This window comes from Mesoplodon mirus, assembly GCF_964341445.2.
Source record: "Mesoplodon mirus genome assembly, chromosome: 18".
Classification (NCBI taxonomy): domain Eukaryota; kingdom Metazoa; phylum Chordata; class Mammalia; order Artiodactyla; family Ziphiidae; genus Mesoplodon; species Mesoplodon mirus.
The window spans coordinates 54,966,782-54,980,084 of NC_138994.1; the positions used below are offsets into that span (position 1 = coordinate 54,966,782).

Genomic DNA, 13,303 nt, shown 5'->3' on the forward strand with positions numbered 1-13,303 from the left:
CCACATGTGGCTGGCTAGTGGCTATTGTGTTGGACAGTGCAGCTCTAGAGTAGGAATAAGGAAACTTTTTCTCTAAAGGGCCAGGTAGTCAATATTTTAGGCTTTGTGAGCCAGGTAGTGTCTTTTATAACTATTCAGTTCGGCTGTTGGGACATGAAAGCAGCCATAGACAATATGTAAATGAATGAGTGGGGTGTGACCGTGTTCCACTAAAACTTTATTTACGAAGGCAAATGATGGACTGGATTTGGCCTGCAGGCAGTCGTTTGCAGACCCCTGCTCTAGAGCATTAGGCTCACATACAGTCTGTGCTGTGCACCTGGTCTATAATTTTTTCTTGAGTCCTCTGCAAGAATGAGATGCATGGATGAAACAGCTGGGAGTTGGGAGAGTAGGGGGCTTAGAAGTACTTGCTTTTTTTTTTTTTTTTTAACGTAATCCGTATACTTACATCCTTTGATGATCATGCTATTAACATTTTGATAACCATTTCTCTAAAACAAATCCTGGAAAGGAAAGTAAACTTCTCTAGACTTTGTCCATTATTAGAGAATGCCATTCTTATGGACTGATTTTATCTGCATTATGTTGTTTGTTGACAATGCTGGTAACAGTGAACTTTGTTTCTGCAGCTCACAAATGCTTTTTTACATCTGCAAGAAATTAACTAGCCATCAAATGCTTAGTAGCACAGAAATTCTCAAATGGTTGCGGGAAATTTTGATCTGCAGGAATAAATTTCTTCTTAAAAATAAGGTAAGCAAAGTGACATCTTTCAAAATGGAAGAATATTTGGAATGGTAATGAGAAGAGATTAAGGAAGTGAGTATTAGCCAAATTAAGTCCTAATTCAGCTCCTCTCTCCTACAGTCTTCAAGGGAAATTTTGTGCAGAAGACAATGGCTGACAAATCAACTCTTTAAAAATTATTCTGAGCCTTTAGTAGCCTTAAAGCCACAATCCCGATAAAGTCTAGCTGAGTTAATCAGGACTCTGTGGGGCAGTCCTAGGAGGAGTGGGGGCTGCTATAACCAAAGAAGATTGAGTAAAAACATAGTCTGTCTCTCCTCTCAAGTTCATACATAAGACTTGAATCCTATGGCTAGGCTAGCCCAGAGAATGTTATCTATCTGTATATGTAAAGAAGCTGAAGGGAAGAGATTGAGGGCCCTCAATCTAGGTTTATTTATATTTCTGCGAGAAAGCTTTTACCTCTTGAAAATATCAGGAGTCTTCTTCCTTGGAGTTGAGTGAAAAGTTTTGATCCTGAACTATTGAAGTATGGTGAGAAGGTTTTGGGGGCTAGAGAAGAGCCTTAATTTTTTTTAACATAAAATTTCTATAATTAGTCAATTAAAAAGTTCTTCTATTACAGCATAATTTTAGGAGTACTTGATTCAGTGAATTTTTATCCATTTCTAGAATGGATAAAATCTATGAGAAATCTTTTTTTTTTTTTTTTTCGTGGTACGCGGGCCTCTCACTGTTGTGGCCTCTCCTGCTGCGGAGGCTCCAGATGCGCAGTCCCAGCGGCCATGGCTCACGGGCCCAGCCGCTCCGCAGCATGTGGGATCCTCCCAGACCGGGGCACGAACCCGTGTCCCCTGCATCGGCAGGTGGACTCTCAACCACTGCGCCTCCAGGGAAGCCCTATGAGAAATCTTAAATGCGTCAAACGCGTATGCTTTTCAGTGTACCATGCAGCTTGTTAAATTTTCTTTGTTTAGAAATGGGCTAATGGTAAGTTGGATTTATTTATATCTGGCTTATGTTAGTGTGTTAATATAGTGGAATTTGGCATTATTCCAAAGATAAGGAACAAGATGTTTCATGTTTCATGCCCTTGCCTATGGTATAATTCTCCAGAGTACAAGCATTAGTAATCCAGTAATGAATCTGTAGTCTTCTGGTCAGTGAAGTCACTCTTATATATGGCTTATATACCGGTGTTAATACTGATCCAGAGGAACTTAATCTCAAAAGAGTCAACTCGGGGCTTCCCTGGTGGCGCAGTGGTTGAGAGTCTGCCTGCCGATGCAGAGGACACGGGTTCGTGCCCCGGTCCGGGAAGATCCCACATGCCGCGGAGCGGCTGGGCCCGTGAGCCATGGCCACTGAGCCTGCACGTCTGGAGCTTGTGCTCTGCAATGGGAGAGGCCACAACAGTGAGAGGCCCGCGTACCGCAAAAAAAAAAAAAAAAAAAAAAAAGAGTCAACTTCCAGTTATCCTGACCATAGCACAGGATATAAATCTTATGGGAGGCAATCTTAGTCGTTTTTAATTGACCGAGAAGTACATTATATTTTTCATGTGGTAGCTTTATGTTGTTGATGTTTTACTTGTGTCTCTGTTAAACCTAGAAACGTTAATTTACATTTCTAGAATCTCTTGATTCTGATGATTTGAAGAGTGGAAAACTGAGAGGAGTTTCAGAGATACTGAGGAAACATTATTTGTACTATTGGGTTTCTAGTGAATGTTCTTCAATGTGAGGGGAACAGGAGTTGGAGGGAGAGGTTTTCCAGGATAGTCTCAAACAGAAAGACAACTTATATTAAATATTTATTTCTCTTGGTTATCAGTACTTTGAAAAGGCTTCTCTTTTCTTTCTAGCAGGCAGATAGAAGTTCCTGTCACTTTCTCTTCCTTTATGGAGTAGGATGTGATGTTCCTTCAAGTGGAAATACCAGTCAGGTGTCCATGGATCATGAAGAATTACTACGTACTTGTACTCCTGGAACCTCTCTCCGAAAGGGAAAAGGAAATTCATCCATGGTAAGGAGTTTCTTTTGTAGTTTTCTTGTATCATCATCTGTGCTCTGTATTTTTTTCTGAATGAACTTGGGTAAATTTCAACTAGGTAATATAGCACAGTGAAGAACTGCTTAGCTTGTAGTTCTATTACTGTTCTTTGTGGACCCTCAGGCAAGTTCCTAACATCTCTGTGATTCAGTTCCTTGACTTTAAAATGGGGATAATAATAATTTCTGCCCCAGAATTGTTGTGAGGATTAAATGAGATTATGTGTAAACAGCACTTGATTTTTTGACACTTAAAAGCTTTAACTGATAACTATAATTATTATAACTCTCTATCCCATAAGAAAGACCATTCATAGCCCAGAAGTTTAAAAGTTCTGTCAACTAAAAAGAGTACAGATTTACTGGGAACAAAAGCATGTTGCTTGATGTTATGCGTAAGTGTTTTTTTTCATGACTTCTGTGTCCGTAATTCCCTTTAAAAATAAATCATAATACAAGTGAAAATATCAAATGATTAGAGTTTCTTTTTCAGACCAAAGCTTTTTTTTAATCCATAATTTACAATATAATCTTCAGTTGAAGGAAGAAAAAACAACTACTAAGCAGTGTGGTATTTACTCTCTTGTCTTACCTGCAGAATTTGCATTCATTTTGTAAATGAGGATTTCTCTATTTCGTGTTTTCGGAATATATTATCCAGAGCCCAATGTATCTTCTACACTAATGTTTAGTTCTTATTCATGTCCTTAGTTAAGTCAGTTTTGCAGCATGATTATTTTATTTCTTCCCTCAGGGTGGATAGAATTTCATGTTACTTCCTCTTCCTTAGTCATTTATGATCGACTGAGAAGTGTATTATATTTTTCATTGAGTAGATTTGTGTTGTGCGTGTTTTATTTGTGTTCATATTAGACTTAATCTACATTTCTTGGATCTGGAAAGGATACCTATTCTAGTTGAAATTGAACAGATAGTAGTATTATGTTGGTCCAAATAATCTGAGTTCTCATTCAGGTGAGATATTTTGAGGTTTGAAAATCCTATCATGGTTAAAGGGGAAAAGTTCTTGTGGGTTAGTGTATGCAGACATATCTGGTACACAGCTTGTTGTATTATTGGGTTTTGTAAGTAAAATTACATAAGTTGCAAATATTTGCCTCCCACTCCTGACTCCCAGGATAGTGCAGCAGGGTACAGCGGAACCCCGCCAATATGCCGACAAGCCCAGACGAAACTAGAAGTGGCCCTGTACATGTTTCTGTGGAGCCCTGACACTGAAGCTGTCCTGGTTGCCATGTCCTGTTTTCGTCACCTCTGTGAGGAAGCGGATATCCGGTGTGGGGTGGATGAAGTGTCGGTGCACAACTTCTTGCCCAACTATAACACATTCATGGAGTTTGCCTCTGTCAGCAATATGATGTCAACAGGTAAATCATGAGTAATGTTTTTTTCACTCAGTCTGCCTTGAATCACGTGACGTCTGATTGCTCTAGGAACATAAGAATGTATTTAAGATTACTACTTTGTAAGTTTACAGGGCTAATTCAGATAGCTTACCTGAAATCCTTTTCTGCACAAGGTAAGGTGAAAGTAAATAGTATTTGAAATAAGTTGTTAATTTCTCACTGAGTTTTTAATATGCCATATACATTTGTTTAAAAACTGGCAGTATAAATTGCTTTCAGTTATAGATTATATAATTTACTCTGCCTGAACTGTATGTAGTGAAGTTCTAAAAACATTGGCACATGTTATGAGTAAGTTTTGGTGGGAGTAGCTATTTTAGGCTGTGGACATTGTGGAGTCCCAGTGAAGTGCCCCTGTCCTGTGGGGCTGGTGAAAGGAAGTGTTCAGCTTTATCATTTGAAGTATTCATTCCACTCCTCCTATTCTGCCTTTTGGGTTGGGCTTGCCAGGTTCTCCGTTGGCAAGCAGGGCTCTAAGTGCAGTAGGTTGATTTGTTGTTGTCTTTGCTTAGGAAGAGCAGCACTTCAGAAAAGAGTGATGGCCTTACTGCGGCGAATTGAGCATCCCACTGCGGGAAACACTGAGGTATGCCCTCGGCAACAGAAATATCCCTCTCGGGCCCCCACCCTCAATTTTAGACCAGGAATAGCTTTTGAAGCAAATCTAAGATATGTGCATATTACAAGTAGGATATTATAATATGCACCAGGTTTGAGACCTGCCTATTACTGATTGATTTTTAGCTCTAGGTTTAAAGTTGCTTTCAAGTGGTAATTGCCTTCATTTCAGGCTTGGGAAGATACACATGCAAAGTGGGAACAAGCTACAAAACTAATCCTCAACTACCCAAAAGCCAAAATGGAAGATGGCCAGGTGAGTTTGTGAAGTTGATTTTGTCTATTGATTGATCTCCTAAACATATGTACTTTACTTCATTTTTTGTGAGTGACCTCTTAGTATAATAAGTATGTAGATGTCTTAAGACTGATACTTAGTTGTGGTTCATCTAAACCTGCACTAATATGGTAGCCGCTAGTCAAATTAAAGCTTAATTTAAAATTAAAAACAATTAAAATTCAGTTTCTCTGTCATACAATAGCCACATGTGGAAGTTGACCACTCTACTGGACAGCATAGATATTAAATGTTTACGTCATTGCAGAAATATTGGACAGCTCTGAGCTAGAGATGATTTATGGTAGGACCATTTCTTTCCCCTCTTTTCTTTCTCTTTCTCCATCAGAGTATTTCACAGAATTTTCAGGAAAGGAGCGACAAAGGTAGAGAAAAATAAATTAAAATGGAAACAATACATTTTACTATTTTATTAGGTATTCTAATTAAGGGATCTGGTGGCCAGAAGACTGAACCATAGGTTAAATGAAGTTTTAAAATTTGGGCATTTCATTCATCAGCTGTTATCATCTGTTACCCTGGACAGAGTGCAGGCTCAGTAGTTGTGGGGCACAGGCTCAGCTGCTCCGTGGCATGTGGGATCTTCCCGGACAAGGGCTTGAACCCGTGTCCCCTGCATTGGCAGGCGGATTCCCAACCACTGCACCACCAGGGAAGCCCAAAAGTTATGTTTTTGTGAAGCAAAAATCTGTGCCTAATATCATTATTGGGAGAGGGACACGTGGCTTTAAAATTAAAGCTTTTTTTTTTTGGTAGCTGTTTTGTTGAGATATAATTCACATACCATAAAATTCACCTGTTTAAAATGTATGATTCAGTGGTTTTTAGTATATGCAGAGTTGTGCAGCCACCACCACAATTTAATAAAAACCCACACCCGTTAGCTATCATTCCCTAACCTTCCCCCGCACCTCTGCCGCCAGCCCTCAGCCCTCGGCAACCACTAAGCTACTTTCTGTCTGAGTAGACTTGCCAGTTCTGCACATTTCATATAAATGGAATCATGCAACATGTGGTCTTCAGTGACTGGTTTCTTTCACTTGGCATAATGTTTGCAAGCTTCATTCATGTAAATCAAAGCTTTTTAAAAGAAATTTGATATCCTGTGTTGATTATATTAGTCTATGATAAAAATATTTTAGTGGCTCTTTAAAAATGTATATGATAATCTTAAGTTTGGGGTTTTTTTACTTAAAAAAATTTTTTTTGCATCTTTGCATAGTTTTTTTAAAGTGAAGTATACATTCAAAAATATGTGTAAATCAAAGTGACAGTGTAAAATATTAGGAGGTGAACATACCTGTGCAACCAGCACCCACATCAAGAAAGAAATCATTACCAGCATCCCAGAAGCTTTCATTGTGCCCCCTCCAGTCACTAATGACCAAGAGTAACCATTATCCTGATTGAATACAATCATTTTCCTGTTGTTAAACTTATATAAACAGAGCAATAGAAGTATACTCTAATATCTGGCTTCTTTCACTTAACATAATGTTTGTGAGATTCAGCCACACTATTTCGTGCAGTTGTAGTTCATTTATTATTATTGCAATATATTATTTTGTTTAACAATCCTCAATTTAATTTTTCTTTTCTATTCTTTTTTGGCATTGGATAGTTATACAATGACTAGTTATTTTGAATAGTGCTGCTATGAACATTCTTGAATGTGTCTTTTGCTGACCTTATAGATGTATTTCTGTAAGGCACACACTTAACAGTGGAATTGCTCGGTCACAGGGTATGCAGATGCACATATGGGGAATATAAATGGATATAATCACATTAAAAAACTGTTTGACAGTTTCAAAAAAACTTTTAAAAGATAACTAACATTTTAAAGTGAACTGCCATAATATCTGTGTAAATGATCAAATATCATCCAGCCATGAAAAGCATTCCTTTTAAAGAGTATATACAAAATGAGGCAATTGATCCACTAACAGGGGTCTCTTATTGGTGGTTTCTTATACCTGCACGAACAAGCAATTTTTCTTTTGGGATTGTTCAAATTATAACCCTTTAAAGACCAAAAGTAGGAAATAAAATATTGTACATACTTTTTCTAATTCAACTAGATAAATCTTTTGAAGCACTTAAATATTCAATAAAATTAGACATTTATATCAGGCCTGGGCAGAGCTAAGCTGAAAATATATGATATGATATGATGTAATATAATATATTCAGTTAATAACTGAATTCTCTATGTCAGAGAATGAGACAACATTATCAAAACAGTATAAGACAAGGGAAACCTGAAATTGTACCAGTGGAACAGAATTGAAAATCAAGAAACTTGTGGTAATATTTGAGCCCCGATAAGAAGTATATAAATATATAGCAGAATTCAAACTAGAGAAGAAACACCAATCTAATTCTTTATGCACTATAAAAGTCAAGACACAAAAGATTCCCCAGATGAAAGAACAGTGTCATAATCAAAATGTTTATATTTCAGCTTCAGTTTAACATCACTTATTTAACTTCTTTTATATACACTGTGACACAGTTTAAGAACATTTAACTGTAATTTGAAACCAGAGTAATCACCACTATGTTCCCAGAGTCAAGAAGAGAATAAGTATTACTATTACTCCTTTGTTTCTGTTGGAGATGATCTAATCAAGAAAAGTGCCGAAAAGTACGATAAAAGCAAGACAATGATAAAATATTGGGTTGGCCAAAAAGTTCGTTGGGTTTTAAGGACATTTTTCATTTTCACCAAGAACTTTATTGAACAACAGATTCATTAACCGAACGAACTTTTTGACCAACCCAATATGAACCCTATAAGGGAAGTCTTTAAACCTAATATGAAAACCACAGTTACTAAAAAATAGGTTGATAATGGTACGTTAAATGCTATGAATTCACCACACCTAGTTGATAAGAATACACAAAGTGAACTTTGACTACTGAATAAAAAATTTTTAAATTCCTATTTACCTGTTGTTTCCTAAATTTTCAAGGCAACCTTCAATGAATCTCATTCAGATCTATCTGTAAACCAACATACTAAGGAACTGAGAAGTTTCTCTGCTTCATTTATTAATCCTTCAGAAAGATTAACTGTATCATCATCTTGGACCGTATCCCACAACAAGGTGTTTCCTTTCTTGCAAACAATATCCAAATTAATGTCTTTCACAGAATTACTGTTGAATTGATGTTTATGAATTGATTATGTCCTTGTTTATGTCCTTGATTAAGATGTTCATGGTAAATAGATGCTACATTGGCAAGATGTTGTTAGAGATGAGATGGTAGCTCTGCCTGTGAAATGAATCTGAACTAGCTCCTCTTCACACCCAGATTCTTCACTGTTAAAATCAGCCATATTTTTCTCTGATTTTGCACTGACCTGGGAGCTCCTGCAACTGACATCATCTGAACTTAGCTTATCATCAGCCATATGCCCATCATGGTAGTGATGATGATGTGGTGGTGGTGGTAGTGATGCTGAATTTAGTGATGCTAAATTGCCGACAAGCAAATAATTCATTTCCAGTCGTCTCCCAAGGAAGTCCCCAGTGCGTGTAATACTGCAAGATTCCTGAGATGCTTGTGCTATATGAGCAGCATTCATTTCCTCTGAAATATGTTCTGGGTCTTCAGCGTGTGAACAGACATCCAGCGTTTGTATTTGATTATCTACTGATGGCATGGGCTCAGTGTTAGAAAACAGGTCCTTTCCTGTTCCATTGCTTGCTGATGGGCCTTGGGAATCCCCTAAGCAAATGCCTGCTTGACTTTCTAACTTTCTGTTCCAAAGATCCGTACCACAACTACTTTAAAGAGAATTATGACCATGATCTTCATCTTCTTGAAGGGCTTCAAATCTGCAGTGTCTTCTGACTGTCCCTCATTACCAGAGCGCTCAGCTGACTGGCTTGCATTACTAGAATTCACCTCATTGCTAGATCCATTACTGTTGCTTCCAGGACCACTACTTCCATCTTCACCACTGTTGGCAGTTTTGTCAGATCTTCCTTGCTTGGATTTCTTTGTGTCTGAAAGTTGCTGTTGCATCTGTTTCGTTCTATGTGTAAGTTGCTCATCCATTTCAATATCACTGCCTCCATTCTGATGAGTTTCACTGTTACTGCTGCTTTGAGGACTAACTGCAGGTGACCAAGGTGATGGAGCTGGTCTTCTGAGCTTTTCTTCCTCTTTCTTATTTTCAATGGGAAGATTAATAAAGATGCCAAATAACTGTTTAGGTAGCTGAGCCTTAGCTGCTAATACATTATTCCATAATGCGTTAATTAACATCAATGTCAAGTATAATGTCTGTTCAGTACGAACACTTGGCTGAAGAGCTGAAACCAGATTAAGAAGATGTCTAAGTGGTACTGGATCCAAATTCTTGATGAATAAAGGAAATAAATCATGCATATACCAACTACAGTGTTTTCAGCTGTGCTGCAGCCCAAATGTAGTCAATATGCTAAGTACTCAGTCGTCCTTCTGCTGCTAAAAAACATTCAAAGTCACTTGACAGTGTTTGATAATCTCAGTATGAAATTACGAAATTCAGTCCATATATATGCTCTACCACATTGTTGCTTATAAGCCGGTCTGCACGTTCTTTTGCGATGGACTTTCTGTGTCTGATGCTAGCGACTCATTATTGCATACATCATTGAAGGTGTGAAGTTGATGCATCATCTGTCTGAGCCCAGTCAACCTCTTAGTCAAAATAGATCACGTAAAGGGCTTCCCTGGTGGCGCAGTGGTTGAGAGTCCGCCTGCCGATGCAGGGGACACGGGTTCGTGCCCCAGTCCGGGAGGATCCCACGTGCCGCGGAGCGGCTGGGACCGTGAGCCGTGGCCGCTGGGCCTGCGCGTCCGGAGCCTGTGCTCCGCAACGGGAGAGGCCACAACAGTGAGAGGCCCGCGTACCGCAAAAAAAAAAAAAAAAAGATCATGTAAAGTACTTAAATGCAAGATCTAGGCTTACTTTATCAAAGCATAGCGTTGTATCCAATTGTTCTTTCACTGTGCTACACATTAAGTCATCCATATGTGAGCCCCACTCTGTCTTAACTCCTGATCAGGGAACTTGCATAAATACCTGATAATTTAGGTCCTAAAAGAGATAATGTGCTACATGACAGCAGAGATACGTAGCCATATTCTAATACTAGATACAACTGTAGTAAATCCATGTGCTATAAGAAATGGCAAAGTTTTAAGAGTCCCATATTCAAAGCAGTCATTCATGAGAGGTCATTCTCCCCATAAAACAGACATACCTAATGAAACAAATGCAGTGGCACTTCTACATCAACCATGTCACAGATTGTCCCTAATATGTTGCTTTCTTAGGTTGATATATCCTCTATAGTAAGGTGAGTATTATGCTTGCAAGCAGTTGGGAAATTGAATCTGAAAAATTTTTGCTACACATAGTAAGTTTTTCTTTCTCATCTCTATTCCATAAACTAAAGGACCAGAACTCCTGGAAGATTCCTCCTCTGTCAGGTTACAAATTCTTGTGGAGTATTATTTTTTTCTATTGATTTTTTATCTTTCTGTACTCCTTCATTACACTCTTTTCTGTTTTCAGTGGTTCTTCCACTTGGTTACTCTCGTCTTGCCATGTGGGAATCTATAAGATCTTCTGTAAGAGCTTATGGGAAAATCCGAATGAACTTTCTGGCCAACCCAATATATTAATAGTAGTACAATGTTTACAGAGCTGATCCCAGAGCACTTGAACTTCAGCAATCACTAAGTTACTAAGTGCACACACTACTTGGTTAAAAATCTCCAAATGCTTATATTCCTTGAAGCAGCACAGATGTGGCCTCTGTGTCCAGGAATTGATATAAGCAAATGTTTTGAAAGTATGTTCCTTCCTGAACTGCAGTCCATCACCACCTTCTGTATCTGATACTGGATATACGTGTATCACTACCTTCAATTCTGTAACTTAAGACTCATCCATCCTCAAGCAGTAAGATACCTTGATGTGACTAGAAATTACAGAGTGAAGACTTGGAGTTTTTAAATGTAAAAAGTGTTCTTTTGTCATGGAAGAAATGTTGGATAAAAAGTAATTTGTCAAATCTCTCAACCAATTTAGGTTGAATTCATGCTTTCCATAAAAATTTTGTGTTTAGGCTGCTGAAAGCCTTCACAAGACCATCGTTAAGAGGCGAATGTCTCATGTGAGTGGAGGAGGATCCATAGATTTGTCTGACACAGACTCCCTACAAGAATGGATCAACATGACTGGCTTCCTTTGTGCCCTTGGGGGAGTATGCCTGCAGCAGAGAAGCAATTCTGGCCTGGCAACCTATAGCCCACCCATGGGCCCAGTCAGTGAACGCAAGGGTTCCATGATTTCAGTGATGTCCTCAGAGGGAAACGCAGATACACCTGTCAGCAAATTTATGGATCGGCTGCTATCCTTAATGGTCTGTAACCATGAGAAAGTGGGACTTCAAATACGGACCAATGTTAAGGATCTGGTGGGTCTAGAATTGAGTCCTGCTCTTTATCCAATGCTCTTTAACAAACTGAAGAATACCATCAGCAAGTTTTTTGACTCCCAAGGGCAGGTAAAGTGTTCTCTGTTTTATTTTTCACCCTTCCCTGTGAATAGAGTGACTCATTTGAAATAATGAAGCCTTTTCCTTTTAGATTATTCAATTTCGATACTGGCATGAACTTTCACTTATAATTTTAAAAAAATAGGTGAAAACATTGCAAAAAGAAGAATCGTCTAATGTAGGAATCAATTTGCTTTTTAGGGACTCTAGTGCATGGGCGTGCCTGGGGTTAACAATGTCTTGGGTATGGATATGAGTGCCTGTGTGTATCTATGTGCACGTTTGGATATGTGCCCATGGTTGAATTTCTGCATGTGTATGACATTTAGATCAGGCAGCTTCATCTCTCTGTGGTCTGTCTGCTGTGCATTGATTCCCAAATCAATTCCCAATGTTTTGTTCTTCGTATAGGTTTTATTGACTGACACCAATACTCAGTTCGTGGAGCAAACCATAGCTATAATGAAGAACTTACTAGATAATCATACTGAAGGCAGCTCTGAACATCTGGGGCAAGCTAGCATTGAAACAATGATGTTAAATCTGGTCAGGTAAGCATTCTACTGAAGTGTAGCAGACACACATTGGTATCGGTAGTTAGTAGTGAAATAATTTGCCATCCTTTTCTCTGTTGCACCCAGATTAGGGTGTAATAATAAGGTAATTAGAAGTTATATATGTTCTCATATAAACAAAATGAAAATCTTATAGTTCTTATGGTTACATTTAATCATTTTACTTAGAGATGAAAGCATTTAGAAAATCTTCTCTTTTGTTTATATCGGATTATTATTTTTTTAATGCTTCTGTGTCTAGATATGTTCGTGTGCTTGGGAATATGGTCCATGCAATTCAAATAAAAACGAAACTGTGTCAGTTAGTGGAGGTAATGATGGCAAGGAGAGACGACCTCTCATTTTGTCAAGAGATGAAATTTAGGTGAGTTCTCAAAAGAGCAAAGTTAAATTTTGTAAATCTTATTATGTTAAGTGAAGTACAGAAAAGTAGTGTGCACCTGGTTATCATGGGAAGCGGGGAAGGTGAAAAAGGAGCATTTTATGTGTGTGTGTGTGTTTTTTTTTCTCTTCATATCTTTTCAAATGTCCCAAACCTTTATGCCCATGACAGTGCTCCCTTTTTCTAAAATTTTACTACACTTGAGACAAGAATTTGATTCTGTATCCAAATGGATACCATAGCTAAGGGCTGATGTGGTGGATCAGTACCCAGGTTACTCAGGTTTGTGCCCTTCTCACTGTTAGATTTGTAATAGCAGTATCTCTTTTATGAAATTGTCATGTTGCTTGGGTGATTTGGGAAATTACTTGAACTATTAAAAATTCTTATATGACTAAAAGTGTATGTGTGACTTTAAAAAAGTCCTCTTTTCTTTTTCTCTGCCATTCTATAGGAATAAGATGGTAGAATACCTGACAGATTGGGTTATGGGAACATCAAACCAAGCAGCAGATGATGATGTAAAATGTCTTACAAGGTAAAAAAAAAAAAAAAAAAAAAAAGACCTTTAACTAAGCATCAGCAGGTTTACTCTAGGTGTCACTACTACTTCATTATAGTTTGTATACATATATTTT

The 13,303-nt window shown here is 38.1% G+C and overlaps 1 protein-coding gene across 7 annotated transcripts in view; it reads left to right on the top strand.

Annotated features, from left to right (window-relative positions):
* The window catches only part of NF1 (neurofibromin 1), a 259,294-nt gene that overhangs the window by 114,545 nt on the left and 131,446 nt on the right, over positions 1-13,303 (top strand). For 6 of the 7 annotated variants that reach the window (XR_014291882.1, XM_082603385.1, XM_082603382.1 and 3 more), the window contains 9 exons: positions 633-756; positions 2,615-2,776; positions 3,941-4,190; positions 4,742-4,815; positions 5,020-5,103; positions 11,277-11,717; positions 12,120-12,259; positions 12,525-12,647; positions 13,120-13,203. Coding sequence is in view for 6 of the 7 variants with exons in the window: in XM_082603385.1 (XP_082459511.1) it covers positions 633-756; positions 2,615-2,776; positions 3,941-4,190; positions 4,742-4,815; positions 5,020-5,103; positions 11,277-11,717; positions 12,120-12,259; positions 12,525-12,647; positions 13,120-13,203 (1,482 nt within the window). In the remaining variant the exon portion in view is untranslated. The remainder of the gene's footprint in view (positions 1-632; positions 757-2,614; positions 2,777-3,940; positions 4,191-4,741; positions 4,816-5,019; positions 5,104-11,276; positions 11,718-12,119; positions 12,260-12,524; positions 12,648-13,119; positions 13,204-13,303) is intronic. The other variant, XM_082603381.1, reaches the window with a different exon arrangement.